Source organism: Sodiomyces alcalophilus (genome assembly GCF_042370955.1).
Source record: "Sodiomyces alcalophilus JCM 7366 unplaced genomic scaffold ACRALscaffold_6, whole genome shotgun sequence".
NCBI lineage: Eukaryota > Fungi > Ascomycota > Sordariomycetes > Glomerellales > Plectosphaerellaceae > Sodiomyces > Sodiomyces alcalophilus.
Genome location: NW_027263537.1, coordinates 842,567 through 857,704, shown reverse-complemented (window position 1 = coordinate 857,704; position 15,138 = coordinate 842,567). Strand labels below are relative to the sequence as shown.

At 52.9% G+C, this 15,138-nt stretch overlaps 8 protein-coding genes across 8 annotated transcripts; 3 read left to right on the top strand and 5 right to left on the bottom strand.

The window, feature by feature from the left end:
• Positions 1 to 25: 25 nt before the first annotated feature.
• Positions 26 to 396, top strand: ACRALDRAFT_209605 (uncharacterized protein; the record flags this gene model as incomplete). The annotated part of the gene is made up of 3 exons (XM_071022759.1): positions 26 to 42; positions 86 to 305; positions 370 to 396. 3 exons carry the CDS (start codon positions 26 to 28, stop codon positions 394 to 396), a joined length of 264 nt encoding a protein of 87 aa, XP_070873192.1.
• A 590-nt stretch (positions 397 to 986) lies between these two features.
• On the bottom strand, positions 987 to 2,851 carry ACRALDRAFT_1056431 (carbohydrate-binding module family 43 protein; the record flags this gene model as incomplete). Its single annotated transcript, XM_071015880.1, has 3 exons — positions 987 to 1,693; positions 1,833 to 2,676; positions 2,774 to 2,851. 3 exons carry the CDS (start codon positions 2,849 to 2,851, stop codon positions 987 to 989), a joined length of 1,629 nt encoding a protein of 542 aa, XP_070873191.1.
• Positions 2,852 to 2,901: 50 nt separating this feature from the next.
• Positions 2,902 to 3,782, top strand: ACRALDRAFT_209603 (uncharacterized protein; the record flags this gene model as incomplete). The annotated part of the gene is made up of 8 exons (XM_071022758.1): positions 2,902 to 2,921; positions 2,995 to 3,065; positions 3,136 to 3,188; positions 3,232 to 3,296; positions 3,380 to 3,412; positions 3,490 to 3,595; positions 3,670 to 3,698; positions 3,743 to 3,782. 8 exons carry the CDS (start codon positions 2,902 to 2,904, stop codon positions 3,780 to 3,782), a joined length of 417 nt encoding a protein of 138 aa, XP_070873190.1.
• Positions 3,783 to 4,873: 1,091 nt separating this feature from the next.
• On the bottom strand, positions 4,874 to 5,663 carry ACRALDRAFT_1063091 (uncharacterized protein). Its single transcript, XM_071016725.1, has 3 exons — positions 5,375 to 5,663; positions 5,278 to 5,303; positions 4,874 to 5,214 (listed from the first exon to the last, which is right to left on the bottom strand). Exons 1-3 carry the CDS (start codon positions 5,533 to 5,535, stop codon positions 5,135 to 5,137), a joined length of 267 nt encoding a protein of 88 aa, XP_070873189.1. The 5' UTR covers positions 5,536 to 5,663; the 3' UTR covers positions 4,874 to 5,134.
• ACRALDRAFT_1070026 (uncharacterized protein) lies at positions 5,625 to 6,313 on the bottom strand (the record flags this gene model as incomplete). Its single annotated transcript, XM_071017727.1, has 2 exons — positions 5,625 to 5,723; positions 5,852 to 6,313. The coding sequence occupies 2 exons, from the start codon at positions 6,311 to 6,313 to the stop codon at positions 5,625 to 5,627; spliced, it is 561 nt and encodes a 186-aa protein (XP_070873188.1).
• A 1,515-nt stretch (positions 6,314 to 7,828) lies between these two features.
• Positions 7,829 to 9,194, bottom strand: ACRALDRAFT_2081957 (uncharacterized protein; the record flags this gene model as incomplete). Its single annotated transcript, XM_071022414.1, has 2 exons — positions 7,829 to 8,776; positions 8,829 to 9,194. Coding segments are annotated over 2 exons (1,314 nt in total), but the record flags the coding sequence as incomplete, so codon positions are not given.
• Positions 9,195 to 10,049: 855 nt separating this feature from the next.
• Positions 10,050 to 11,804, top strand: ACRALDRAFT_1076014 (uncharacterized protein; the record flags this gene model as incomplete). The annotated part of the gene is made up of 1 exon (XM_071018461.1): positions 10,050 to 11,804. One exon carries the CDS (start codon positions 10,050 to 10,052, stop codon positions 11,433 to 11,435), a length of 1,386 nt encoding a protein of 461 aa, XP_070873186.1. The 3' UTR covers positions 11,436 to 11,804.
• Positions 11,805 to 12,259: 455 nt separating this feature from the next.
• On the bottom strand, positions 12,260 to 13,934 carry ACRALDRAFT_1076013 (uncharacterized protein; the record flags this gene model as incomplete). Its single annotated transcript, XM_071018460.1, has 4 exons — positions 12,260 to 12,626; positions 12,695 to 13,372; positions 13,487 to 13,797; positions 13,899 to 13,934. 4 exons carry the CDS (start codon positions 13,932 to 13,934, stop codon positions 12,260 to 12,262), a joined length of 1,392 nt encoding a protein of 463 aa, XP_070873185.1.
• Between the last annotated feature and the right edge of the window lie 1,204 nt (positions 13,935 to 15,138).

Sequence of the window (15,138 nt, the reverse complement as noted above, 5' to 3'; positions counted from 1 at the left end):
CCCCCCCCCCCCCCCCCCCCCCCCCATGCATCTACAACTATTGTCCTACCTCAAGCAAAGTCCTAGCACACACCTTTCGGACTAGTCGACTTAGCATCCCAGGGCTATGGGACGCCGCACAGTCGCAGAACAAACACATCACGCACTTCCCAGCCTCACCACCCCTCGTTCCCAACACTTCCGTCACGCTCGCAAAAGACAGCACATGCGAAGCCCTAGACGGCTCTTGCATCCAAGTAATCAACCGCAAGCCTCGGTCCAACGAAAACCATCAACAATCAAAGAACGAGAAAAACAAGCCCTCGGTATGTCAACAGTTTTGACGACAGTCTAGCAAGAAAGGGTTAGGCACCGAACAAAAGCTTGCAGACTGATGAGCACCGTACCCATGCTTGACGTGCTCGACAATCATAATCATGTCCTTCAAAAACAAGACAGACAATGTACGTTCACCTCAAGAAGTCAGCAACCAAACTAGTCTCGATAATCACAGGAAAACAAAAGATTGGCATGTTGGCACCAATCGGGACCAAATCTCCAAGCCATTCAAGTACAACACAAACTTTTTTTGTGGGAGACACAAAGCATGGCAATCAATGGCAAACGATACGTTTCGTCTCGACCAAAAGAAAGCTGTTCCATCATGGCGGGCTACGTGATCAACAGCCGGATAATGGCCCAACTCGCTGAACGACAATGCCAAGTAAGATCGGAAGCATCAAAAGATGACTAAAAGCAAGTCAATTCAAACATTCCAACCGAACCCAGAGAAGATACCATAAACTTAGCTGACCCAAGCCAGGCCGAGAGAAACAGCACAAGAATGAGTCGAACCGATTGCCGCAACATAAGTTCTGATGCTAGACTAAAGACAGGCACCGCAATGGTGATACAGGGACTACTACAAAACAACGCAACCTCCTTGCAACAGAAATACTCGAGAACCATCTCATAAACTACGCATGTGGCTTAAAAATGCTGTCCCCCTATAGCATGACCATGGCCGCACCGACACCACCAGCCACGACAAGGTAAAGTCCGACGGCGTAGTCGCCAAGGCTAAAGGCCATATCCAAGCGCCTCGAGGCCATACCAAAGTTCTCGTCATCCTCGTCATCGCCGGCGCTGCCGGACGTGGCCGGGGCGACGGTGGCCGTGGCGGCATACTCGTTGGCCGAGCTGGCGGAAGCCAGGCCGCTCGAGCAGGTGCTAGCAGCTCCGGGAGCATCACGGATGACGCCGACACCTTTGTGGTCGCAGGCCGTGCGGACCTCGTCCTGGTTCTTGTAGTACTCGTTCATGACGTAGGCAAGCTTCTGCTTGTCGTCGCACATGCCGTAGGCGCCGTAGATGCCGGTTTCCGGATTGGCCGAAATACCAGCGCAGGCGGCCTCGTCTTCGGAGCAGATGAAATCGAAAATGGCCTTCATCTCGCTAGCTCGGATGTTCTTCTCGGGAATGCAGTTGAGCGTATCCATCATGCACTCGCAGAGGTCACTGTCCGGGGTGGGAGGGAGAGAATCGGCGTTGACCCTCCAGTGCTCCTGAAGAGGCGGGCAGCTGGCGGGCGAGTTGGTGGGCTCGTAGTTATTAGCCGACGTGGACGACGGTGTGGCCTTGGCAACACGAGAGGAGTACACGTCGTAGTTTTCCATCGTCTCGGCTTTGCCGTTCCTGTCAATTTCGACAAGACCTGGTGGTGTGGGCGGACAGAATGTGTTAGCATGATCCGAGAACAGTACAATTTAAAAAACAGTCGTGAAATGATACAAGGCGGCAGCTTCATGCCGAATGTAACCGTCGTCGAGTGGGACAAAATGGGTGCTGCTTACCATAGTCGTTCTCCTCCTGGAAGTACATGTAGACAATACCACCGGAAAAGACGTGGCTCATTTCGTCAGAGTACAAGGCGGTGGTATCCTGGAACAAACGGCTCTCGGCATCTTCGGCCCCGCCAGGACCAATGTTGCATCCGTATTCGGCGAGGAAGACGGGTACGGAGTAGTTAGAGTAGAACTCGACCTGCTTATCGTAGCCGGACCTCTGCATGCTGCTATCGCCGCACCACGAGTAGATGTTGTAGCCCCAGAAGTCAATAGCGCTGTCCTGGTCGCCGCAGTTGAAGTAGTGGGCGCTCGGACCGCGGATATCGGGGTCGTCGTTGGCGGCGTAGCCGACGCCCAACCACCGGTCGTGGTTCTCCTTGATGTAGGCCTTGGTGTCACGGACGGCAGCCTTGACAAAGGCGGAAGCTGCTGTGTTGGTCTTGTTGTTGGAGACCTCATTACCGGCGAAGAAACCGATCACGTTGTCGTACTCGGCCAGGACGTCGACGACGTCCTTATAACGCTGGAAGTGGTCGACAGTCCACTGAGGGCTGTCGCGGTCGATGGAGAGGCTGGGCTCGCCCAGGTCGGCGACGACGTAGATGCCAGCCTCCTGGAGGAGCTCCATGCAGTCGTCATGATCCTTGGTCGGGTCGATCGAGTAGACACGAATGGTGTTGGTGTGGGCCTTGGCGAGGATGGGAATATCACGCTTGCACTTCTCCTTGTCGGCCAGAGGGTCCAGGTACTTGCCGTCCGCGTTTTCGCCACCGGCGCCGGCAGGGTCTTCCTGGTATGCAATGCCCTTCATGAAGAATTGAGTACCGTTTTCGTAAAAGAATTTGGAGCCCTGGAAAGTGGTGTGTTAGCAGACCCATCCCCTGTCTCGCGCCCGTTCTCTGCTGGCACGGGATCGGAATTCAACAAGCCGAGCAGCCGTTACACACCTTGACGATGATGGGGTCAAGAGCAGCGACCCTGCTCGCCATGAGCAGGGCCGAAGCGACAGCCGCAAACTTGGTCATAGTGTCGGTTTTGCGTGGTATTGATCGAGAGTGAATTGGAAATGTGTCCAATGGTACAAAGTCAAGTATCGTGAATTTTCGAAGAAAGCGCTAGATGGAGAACGGCGAAAAAAACGGCGGTAGAATTGTCGTTCCTGGAGTAGTCAAGTTGCCTTGGTCGATGGGATTTTGTCAAAAACAAAACGTAAGCCGGAGTCAGCGAGCGTTGATGAAGGTTGGAAAAGCGGGTATTCTAAACGAGGGTGAGAATCGTCAAAGACGGAGACTGTTGATTAAAAGAATAGCAAGGACGAGCTTGTCAGGCTCGACTCCCCAAGAAGAAACGTTAACAGCGAATGTGGAATGAAAGGTCGAGAAAGAGTGGTGAGAAATGTTGAAAGATTGAAGGGGAAAAGGGAAGAGCAGTGAAGAAAAGGGGATCCAGGAAGGAAAAAGGGGCATGGAGGTTGCCAGGATAGGAAGTACGTACCCCTTAAAGTGGAGGCGATCTTAATTAGTGCGAAGAGTCTGGTGGGTGACAAGAACAAGAACGACCAAGCGCTTGGCTAGATACATGGACGCGTAAGTATACCTATGTACGTCGTACGTTCTAACTGCGTTACAGCAGGTACGGTACGCTCAGGACAAACATGATAAAGTACTCCACTCATACCGCTCATCAGTGATACTCTGCGCTTCATGTTTCCTCCAGTGAAGTACACGACGCAGTGCTGCGTCACAATTGGCTTTGGCCAGCGCGAAATTGTAGGTAGGTATTGAGTGGCGATCCGGGGCCTTGACCAAACAATCGATTCGGATCCAATCACCGGAACGATGAGCAAATTGACAAGCTCCACAAGGAGGCGCAGTCACTGCCGAACTCCCGGGATACGATACCTTGACCGTTATCAGAAATCGCCTTCACGTCGCCGTTGATACCAAGTCCCGTTAGATAGTGCAGTACAACGTACCTAGTACCGTACTCCTACCCCGTACGGTCCACTTCATCTCGTTTCACCCCTGTGAGAGATTTGACGCACAGTGTGGGGAATTGAAACGAGATGAGCAAAATCGAGGGTGGTACGGTAATGTCATGCTATTGTGTACCATCATTCCATTGTACAAGATGTACCTAGATGGCGATCTGGGTCTGGACTGACCACCTGTTGTGCTATTATTGACAGTGTATAAAAGATATTTAACACTGTAACCCTCACCGGTGCCAGACCGGCCCTTTTCCCCCCTGACTAAGGTACTCCAGGAAGAGCAGGTATCCAGGTTGACGGATGCTTAACCAAAAAACGATCAACATACGAATATAATCTCCCTCACGATGCCCACCATTTAATTTCGACTATCAGCGGATGAAGATCCGAGATGATCACAAGAAGCGTGCAAGATGAGCAAGAAGAGCCCAAGCCTCCAAGGCACCAAGACGCACCAAGATTCTTGGAGATGGCTATGTTCTCTTGGAATTGTCACCCTTACGTCGAACAAATTCTCCTTTTCGCCCCTTTCCCCCGACTCAGAACCTAGCTGGCCTCCATGCGTCCAATTCATGGTACGTATTCATTTTTTCATGGCATGTATTCATTTGAGCGTTTTCCCAATTGCCGGCGGTCGAACGAGCTTCCGCAGATACACCGATTACGTTGCATGTCAGTTTCCGTCTTCCCATCCCACGAAAGGCGTTTCGTCCTTTCTCCTTTCTCCTTTCATCCCTACGTCTTCGTCTTTCGCGTCCACCTAGACTCGGCGGCCATCGGCGAGGCATGCTCATCGCCCCATGAGTGTCTTCATACCGTGATCTGGGCTTGTCCCGCACAAGCGTGCTCAGCTGCGCCGAGTGCCCACATTCCCACGCCGTCTACAACGACACTTCACTAGTGTAGAACATCAAGCGTCATGTCAGCACGGCATTCCTATGCCGAGCCTTATTGTTACGCATGTCAGGTCTGCCGGTCAGGGTCCAGAGCACCGACTTGCAAGCGGTACTGGCGCCTCGGCAAGGCCACTTCAAGCTGTCTGGCACATGACAGAACGCCAATACCAACATATGAAGCCGATGACGCCGCTCAACTTGGTCTCCTTGTCTCTTTGGACACTGCCTCATGGTACTTTCCAAGGTACCAAAACCCGCAGCTAGGCCAGGCCGATGGCTAGGCAAGTGCTCTTCATGTGTTTGTTTATCTCCAATCCACTCTGGCTTTCCATATGATCTACGCTCTTCGTCTTTGGGTTGACGGCAACTAATGGGCTGGCGGCGGTCGTATGATGTACCAATCTTCATGCAAAAGGGGACGCTCATGGACCGTAGTCGCGGTTCCAGTCCGGCCCGCATCCAAGCGAGGTCAATGGGCATATCATAAGCAAAACAGACACCTGTACGTGAGAGTTTGACTGTGTATAAGTTCTTTTCTCTATGCGGCCACTGACCATCTCAGAAGCACTTCGACTGCAAGGGCCATCTGAGGCATGATTGCCAGAATATAATTTGCCTCTGCTCGAGTGTGTTCGGCTAACTATGAGTCTCGTCGACAATAGGACTGCAACGACACAAGACAAAGCAGAATGTGATCCATGCCTGCATTCCTAGCAAATCTGATGAGCCAGTAGATGACTGACGCAAGATGTATGCTAAAGCTTCCGGGAAACACAATGTCATGTTCAGCTTGTGGGAGCAAGTAATGCATCTGTCCCTCCATCCTGAGCCCTTGGCAAAGACCCAAACACTCATCTCTTTCCCCGAGCTGTTCACGAATCCCACACTGATCCAGTGGCAAATGTTGTGCACTCATGCGCTTCTTGGGAGACAAGTGATGTGAGCTACAGGCACAGTTGTGGCTTTTCTCGGACGATATCTTCTGTCAGGCGAGACGAAGCCTCTTCGAAACTGTCACACCAATGGTTGTCAGTATTTCTATGATCAACATCTCGGACACAGAACGTGCCTTGTTCGCTCTCGGCGCCTTCGTCGCTGCCGCTGACTTCGACAAGAAGTCGAACACCCGGTCCACGGACCTCAATCTCCATGGGCTTGTTCTTCGGCAGCAGAACAGCCTGGGGCTCAACCGAAGCCACCGTATGAACCTCAGACAAGGCCAGCTTGGCCCGCTTCTTCCGCGGAGTAGCCATGCTCGAGTTCCTACGACCGCCACCGGCGTTGGGGGTGGCGGGGGGAGTGGGAGTAATGGCCTTCTTCTTCTTCGCAAACATCTCATTGAATTTGCTGAAGAGGGGCGACTGGACATAGGCACAATCCGCTCCATTTTTGGTATGTTCAGCGAATGGGTCGTCCTTCGCCTCCCAGTTCCAGCCTATAACCTGGCAGATGTCACAGATGGCGACATCAGAACGGGAAGACTCTCCCTGGAGACGGAAACCTGCCCCAGCCATGTCCTCAGCGGACGGCGTCGTGAGCGTCCATCGTGCTTCGTTTTCGTCGTTATAAAAGCTTTGGAGTCGGGCGCAAAAGTCATCCATGGTGCTTGATTGGGGGTAGAACTGGGACGAATTGAATTCTTAGCTTGGTGTTCAGTGGCTCTTTCGCCCGCTGGGAGCGCCCATAGCGCGAATAGGGAGAAAGATGTCAGACTTACCTGCCGAAGTGTCTTGACTGAGTGTTGGTCGGGTAGAATCTCGAAGAGGGTATCGGAAGATTGGCTCTGGTTTCTCTTTGTACTAACTGAAAGCTTGAGAAAGTTGAGTGATAAAGGAGAGGTTAGAGTCGAGGTCTAGCGAGGCTTGATATCTACTAGACTGTAAACCTGTAGTCACTTATTCCGTACTCTCTCACCTGTTGGAGCTGAAGTAAACCTCAATGTGGTTCAAAGCCAATTCACCTGGGTGATATGCAGGCTTGTTCTACCAGAAAGATATATCACGGGGGTTAAGAACAAGGTGATAAAAGGGTGAAAATTGTAACTACGAGTCGCCTGAACTAAGAGGGCGAATGCTGACTGTTGTCGTAGTCTTTGGGGTATTAACGCATGAGTCGTTGAAAGCCCGTCTGTTATCCAACCCAAAACAGCGAGTTTGGCCCCGGAAACCCTAAGCCTAAGAAGTCTAACCTGCACTACGCCGGGTTAAAAACACCCATCACAAGCTTCGTTTATTTTTTTGAGGAACAAAAGAAAAAATCCTTTCTAACTTGAGTACAGACTGGGTAACATCAGAGTCTGGGGTGGATGAAACGTTCTTAAAGCGGGAAAAGTGACTTGAGCTTGACTTGTAAATGCCCAGATAGATAGAGCGTTGTCCCCCATGCTATTCCCCTTGTACTTGCGAGAGTTCTGCAGTTTCGCAATGATCTTATAGAGGTGAGGCCATTCCGACTGGGCCCAAGGTGCTACAAGGCTCCTGGCTGATGCCTGCCATAGATGATACACAGTTCCCACGCCGCCCACTCAACACTAACCAACATAATGTAGACGTGGAAAAGGACGAGGCCCTGGTTGAACACAGGGGTCACAGAAGGTGAGAGAGGTGGCAGAATGCCATGGGCAGCAACTCCCATGCAAAACGGCACAATCCATGGCATCACAGCGCAGATGGGAAGCAGTACATGATACCATCACACAACACTCAATGTCACAGAGGATGTCAGTCCTGGTTTCGCGCCGCTCATAGTCGTAGCTTGTGCTAAGACTCCTCGTCTTGCTCCCGATGTGTCGGAAAGAGGTTAAACTTTCTCCCATCCATAAGCGCGTTCGGCTTCGGCGCAGGCAAAGTATCTTTGCCTCCCAGATCTAGACCATGCTGGGTCGGAGTGGACTCGGTGGTTGAAGCTTGCTTTTCCTGGGAGCGCGAGCGCTTGGCTGGACGCTCAAAGTCCATTGATAGCTCGTCGGCGGAGGTATCTGAATTATAGAGCAAGGCCGAGCTCAGGTGCCCATCTGGGCCTTGACTGGGCCCAGCCGTATTAGAACGTGGCATCTTCCTCACCATCCTATGGACGCCACTATGCAAATCAAGAGAGCGTCCGAGAATGGCCGCATTCTCGTTTGCCTGAGCAATCGCCTGGCCCCTTTGTTGTTTAGCCCAGTCCCTGCCATTTCGATACGCGCTAGCTCCTTGCCGAAAAGCTTCCGGATCGCTTGTTAGAGACCAGCCTTTGATCTGCGTCATAACGTAACCAGGCTGCGCTCCAGGCGTCGATGGTGGAATAGGATGACTGGCATATGCCTTTAGGCTGCCCCCGTGATATACCCATGCAAGCGCATGGGCCGTATTATCATACCGTGGCTCCTTGGTCCCAAAAGACTGGAGACCGTGGATACCGCGAGACCCTAGAGCTACGGCATACTGTGCTTTCCGAATTGCTACGGCTAATGATCCGTCTGGCCCCGCGACCTCAAGGAAGTTATTTGGTGCCACTGGGGTTTCATCTTGGGTCGAGGGAATGACCAAGTTGCCCAATACTTCTCGTACTTTCGGATGCAGTTGCCCTGGCGGAGCACCAGCATACAGGCCAGGCTTAGCGTAAACGAGAGATCCATCTGTTAGGTGGTCGAGATTGTCGAATGCTACGTCGCTAGCGACGCACCTCGCATCTCCGGAATCTCCTTCTATTACCGGTATTACAGATGCCATGACTCGGCTCGCCTTTGTCGCGTGAGTATCTGCGCGTTTAAACTTTCTAAAGTCTTCTTTAGTAAATCGGCTCGGTGATAGAGATGCCCGAGGCTGCTCGAACGCTTGGAGGATCTCATCGATATTATCGGGTCCGGGAGGTACTCGACCGTCAGGATACTCATAGCCATCCGGCAAGATGTCGTGGTCAATCAGGTGTTGCTGGAAAACACAATCGTATGGTCCAGTGCTCCTCGTGGTCGTTGTGTTATGCGTTGTGTTGGTCTTTGATGGGGATCCTGGGCCACGTTTGCGACGATGACCCAGACTGGATTGGGTGGACGCGCTTATCTCGGAATGGTTTGACTGGCGATACTTGTTCGGTGTCAGTGTCGGCAATGCGAAATGCTGGGAGAAGTTTCCGTACCCCTCTCAGGTCTTTCAAGTCGGGACCACCGTGCCTGGCAAAATGTCTGAGCCGCGCCCAATCTGCCGGAGAGCTTTGTTGCAGAAACGCTTGCGCTGGGAGAGGACGGGCGTCTCGTCGTATGGCAACGGCGCGTCGTGTAAGGGGGGAACGATGTCGACAGTCGGGGCGGTGCTGAGAACTAGGTTTTGTGGTGTTTCGACGATCGAGCTCTCGCAGCGTGCTTCTCGTCAATACAGGTCGGGAGAGGTTGTCCCAAAAGTGTGGCGGGGGGAATAGAGGATGGTCGAGCTTGTGTTTCTTCGCAGAGTGTTGCGTATTGTCACCTAGCGCCTCTTGTGGACTTTGACGCTTCTTGGAGCTGTTGCACTTGATCGAAGAAGAATTGGGATCGTGTAGCGCAGCCATCCTCTGCGATTTGAGCTGGCCGACGCGTGAGGTACAGGAAGTGAGGTGCCTACTTTTGCCCGAATGTTCAAGTCATCGCGACGCGACGAAGGTCGAGCGGCCAACGACCCCTGAAAGAGGGAGCTCTTATCGATAAGCCGTCTGCTTGTGAGCCCTGGGCCAATCGTTCCTGGTGTGTCGACCTGCTTTGACACAATCATGCAATGAGTGAGGATGGATGGGTGTTGACCCTTGGGTTTCGCCTCCTCAATAAGCAAATGAGGGATCACTATTATCCGCTGAAGCAGAGTACCCGCGAGCGAATTGACGTGGCGTGAATCCGGCCGTCTCCGACTCACCCAAGAACCATTGATGCCCATCTCCGCATTTGGCCAGGGGATAAATCCACTGCGAAGCCAAGTTGCATGGTCGGACTTGCATGCCTGCACAGGCAATGGCGTTTCATCCGCCCATGAGAGGTTGTCTTGTCCCTGTTTCCTCTTCGTCCAAGTTAGCTCTTGGCAGCGCGTTGTCGATTGCCCGGGCCCTGCTCCGCGTATGTGCTGCCTTGTTCCTGTTTCCCTTTGACCAAAAACCAGATATTTTGTTGTTTCACAGGATGTTGCCATCAGAGACATGTGGTGAAGCTGGAGGGCCGCTATGGCCACATCCAAGTGTCAGGGTGGGACAAGTCACGTGACTGGATTCCCCTGAACATCTTTCGCCTCGTTCTGAATTCTCCCCTGAACGCATCCTCAACCTGCCACATCCTGTGCAGGCCCGCTCTTTGCTGCGACTGCGACCTGCTATTCCCAAACGAGTCCCAAGGCGAAAATGACGTTCTACGACGAGATCGCCGAAGCAAACGCCGACAATGAATGTAGGGCTTGGGTGCGGAAGCTCCTCGATGCCAAAGCCCAAGTCGTCGCATTTGTGGATGCGCGTTTGGACGGCAGGGGGGCTGGGGAATACCTCGGTTTCTTCAAGGGATCATTTAACCTCAGCTTCCACATCGGATTTGGGGGTCAACGACCCAGCGCCCTTATTCGGTTTGCAAAACCAGGCCATACACACTCGGCTTGGAGGGCCGAAAAGGTCGCAAACGAAGTGCATACTATCGCGTACCTGCGCCAGCACACCACAATCCCCTTACCTCATATACACTGCTGGGGCTTGACTGAGGAGAGCCCAGAGCAGCTGGGTCCGTTTATCCTTATGGATTTTATCGAAGGGACCCGACTATCCACTTTTCTTATGCAGCCGACCGAAGACGAGGAGGCAGACATGGTCTTTAATCCGGATATTGATGACGAAACGCTTGATGTTATATATGATCAACTGGCCGATTATATACTTCAAATTTCCCGTCTTGAGTTCCCTCTTATCGGAGCCATCTCCAAGAATTCTTCAGGGGCGTGGGCAGTCACCGAGAGGCCCCTGACGTACGATACGAACGAGCTAGTGACCGCGACAGGATACCCGGCGGATCAACTTCCTACTGCGCCATTTAATACTTCGAGCGACTTTTTCCACTCGGTTGCGCGACAGCGCCTCGTCCATCTTAACACCCAGCGTAACCTTGCTAAGGATGAGGCCGATGTTCAGAGGCGTCTTATCTCCCGTCACAGGTTTAAGCAGCTCATCCCAAAATACTGTATCGATGATACGGGCCCGTTCAAGATGTTCTGCGATGACTTACGACCTTCCAATATGCTCATCGACACGAAATCCCTCCGCATCACCGCTCTGCTCGATTTTGAGTTCACGAACAGCATGCCGACACAGTTCGTCTACGACCCGCCCTGGTGGCTTCTATTACGCGGGCCGGACGTTTGGCTTAACGACGATAGGATGGACGAGTTCTTAGAACTATATGTTCCGAGAATGGAGCAGTTTCTGCGAGCGCTGGAGCGAGCAGAAGAAAAGTCTGCCGCCGCTGGAGTGGGAAGCCCAGAGGAGCAGCCACGTCTATCCTCCCGAATGCGGGACTCGTGGAACACTGGACGCTTCTGGTTCAACTATGCCGCAAGGACGTGCTTAGATATGGATGATGTATATTGGCATGCTCTGCATGACGGGGAATCCACTGATGATGGTTTGAGCTTGCTTGACGAGGAAGTGCGGGCGGAGCTCGAACGGTTAGTGCCGGTGAAGATGGAGCAGCGGAAGGCATATGAGGAGGAGTTGGATTCTCGGTTTGCCGAGGAGCAGTCTGAATAAGTGACGCATTATTCCTCATCCACAACACGCATATGCGCTCCGGGAAACACCACATTCCAATCAGCAAAGAGGGGAAGATGTGTTTGTGTGGCATTGGAAAACACACCAATATGTGGATGGACCATCGAAGGAAAAAGTCGGTATGTAGAGGTCAATAGTAAGGTAGATAGGGCTGCGTTCCCAGAAGCGACCTCAATGTCTTCCAACTCCTGTAGATCACGGCTTTTCTGACAGAGCCCAAGGGCCCAATCTGCTGGAAACTCGGAAAGGCAGGAGGTGATTAGATCAACACCCGTCCCGTCAGACAGTGTTACTGCCTTTGAGCTTGATCTTGGTTCGGAAGCTGGGGGGGTTCTTATAAGACATGACGGTTGGAACGGATGAAAAGTGGCACTACCATAATAGGGTCATTGGGCTTGATATTGATAGCTTTAACTATCTGACTAGAAAGGAATTGAAGTGAAAACGGTGCTATATAAGCCACGATGAAGGCCGTAAATAGTCAGCCTCGGGTATAGAATAATAACACGCTCTAAGCTGCAAGAGGATATCCATAGATGCAGAAAGAATCTTTGCAGAAGAGCAGCAGCCTAGACAAACAACCAACGCCTTTCCTCTGTCCAGTCGTATCAATCTACTAAATTGTAAAAACGCTTGCGACAGTCTTGTGAATTTCAGTGATTGTCAGCCGACCAAAACGGTAAGATGTAGCAAGCATCAGATTGTTCTTCCAACAACCATGACAGGCCGAGAATATGGGATATCCCATCATAAGAGAAGAGCGCGCTATGATCTGTGATATGAAGCGCCGCCACTCTAGACACTTAGGCGGCAGTGGTGGCGGCAGCAGCAGACTTCTCCAGCTCGGTGCTGTGAGCAGAGGCAGCACCGCTAATAGTACTGGGCTCCTGGCCGGTAATGATGTCGGAAACGTGGCGTCTAACCTCGACGTAGTCGTAGGCGAATTCGCCGCACTGGACGTCGTCGAGACCGAGCTCCTCCTCCTCAGGGGTGACGCGGAGGCTAAGACCAGGGATGAGGTTCAGGACGAAGAGAATGAGGCAGGTGACGACAAAAGACCAAGCAACACCGGCGACGGTACCGGCGAGCTGGTAGCCGAGCTGGACGAAGTGACCCTCGATCCAGCCGCCGGCAATCTCATTGCCACCATCGAGGTTGGCCTCCCAAGAACTAAAGGAACGATACGTTAGCTTGTGAGGGCAGGTAATGGGAGGAGAATGAAGAATAGTGGGACGTACGCAGCAAAGATGCCGGCCAAGAGATTACCGACGATGCCAGCGACACCATGGACGGCGAAAACATCGAGAGCCTCATCGACACCAACGAGAAACTTGAGCTTGGTGGCAAAGTTGGCGGCTGCACCACCGACGATGCCGAAGACGGCGCAAGACCAGATGGGGACATAGCCGGCGGCGGGGGTGATGGCAACAAGACCGGTAATGGCGCCGGAGCAGAAGCCGATAGTGGACCACTTGCCCTCCAGACGGTAGTCGAGGAGGACCCAGGTTAGACCGGCCAAGCAGGCAGTCAGGTTGGTGATGAAGAGGACCTGGGCAGTCAAGACGTTGGCGGCGAGGGTCGAGCCGCCGTTGAAGCCGAACCAGCCCACCCAGAGGAAGACGGTGCCCAGCATGACATTGGTGACGTTGTGGGGCCGGTAGGGGAGACCGTTCAGGCGCTCGTAGCCTGTCCTCTTGCCGATCATGAGAGAGTAGGCGAGTGCGGTGACGCCGGAGTTGATGTGGACAGGAGTGCCGCCGGCAAAGTCGAGGGAGCCGAGCGCGTGGAGCCAGCCGTTGGGGCCCCAGGTCCAGCAGGCGATGGGGTCATAGACGACAGTGGACCAGATGAAGACGAATATGAGGGCGGGGAGGATGCGACCACGGTCAGCAATAGCACCCAGGGCGAGGGCCGGACTGGCAAGAGACGATTCAGTCAGTGATTTGCCATGATTTTCCACGCCAAATTAGGTTAATGGGGTTCGTTGGCAAGAAGGGAAAAGACCCGGGGGAAGGAAAGAAATGTCTCACGTAAGGGCAGCGAAGAGACCCTGGTAGGTAGCAAAGAGAATCTCAGGAAGGCCACCGGCGTCAGCACCGCCAACGTTTCGGAAGCCGATGTTATCGAGGTTGCCGATGAAGGCGTTGCCGCCGGCAGAGAAGGTCAGGGAGTAGCCCCAGAACCACCATTGGACGGTCGCGACAGCATGGGCGAGCATGATCATGATCATGAGGGACAATGCTGACTTGCGGCGGGATAGGCCGGCGTAGAAGAAGCCGACACCGGGGATCATGAGCAGAACCAGGCCAGCGGACATGCACATCCAGGCGATGTCGCCTTTCTTGAGAGGGGGGCGAATCGGTCAGCCATGGCATCCCAAGACGCGCGGCTTGGGCAGCGCAGTATCCTGTAGATTTTCGGAGGGAAGTAGGAGGGGCGTACCTGGAACTGCTCGTTCATTGCTATTCTTTGGTCCATGGTGCTGAACGATGCGCGCGGACGCGACTAGAACAAACGGCGGCAGGCTGACGGGTGCTCAAGGTCCCAGGGGTCCTAGGTCCTCGGTAGGTGTAGGAATGCTCCACAATCTAGCACTATAGAGGTGGGAAGTGAAAAGGAAAGGAGGGATGAAAGGAGGAGAAAGGGATGATGATAGAGGAGGATGGAGAGGGTAGCACTTCGAAAGAACGGCCGGGGATTTGGACGAACTAAATAATTATGGAGGGACTTCCTTGGACTGCTTGACATCTAGCGTTTGCTCATCCACCCGCGCTTTAGCTGTCCTGCCGGCGTGGGAGGGCCCCGAACAAGGGGAACAAGAGTGTCGATGCTGCGGTTCCCCATTTCGTGCCGGACTGAAAACAGACGCCCCTCCACGGGCGGTACCAATCAAGCTGGGATAGATAAGCGGCATCTTTGACATTTCGTTAGAGAATCCCAACGGGGTTGAATGTCTGATATCGGTAGCCAAGACAGACAGGGGTGGGCAGCCAGGATTAGCTCGTCGACTAGGCGGGACGGATAGAATTGGCATGGGGGTGTGGGACTTGGGTAGATAAGCTTGGGCTGAGCCGCTGGTAATACTTTGTATGTTGGATTTCGACGGTGTCGTAGGTGCGTTGTCGCGTAGAATCCCAATTGTGTCGTGTGTTGGCGAGTGAGGATGGGAAAAGATGGCGATTATGCGTAACAAGAGGGATTGAGAAGAACTGGGTGCCCAAAGTACCTGGACCGGGACGGAGGTACCTGCGTGGTACTATAGTACAATGTATTGTACGAAGCTTGTACTGTACCTAAGGTACCTCACGACAATACCTGGTCCTGGTGGAAAGATGTCAAGGCCGACGCTCTGGTGACTCTTTTCTTCAAATACCTAGCTATTCCTGTTATTGTGCCTTCTGTTTATTTTCTAAGCTACCTGGGGTAGAGTGCTCGTAAACCATGGAAATACCCTGGCATCCAATTCCCACGCCGTATAGTGACACGGGCGGGACGAACCAATGCACTTTTAGCGCCACCATCTAACGAGTACTGATAAGAACATCTCCTTTACAAGGTCTCTGTCATAGATACCTAGGGTAGTCGAGGCTGAGATAAACATCGGTGAGGACAGCCTGGACAGGCCTCGAAACGTATCACTATACGTAATACGTAATACGTATACATGTTCTTCATTCTATAC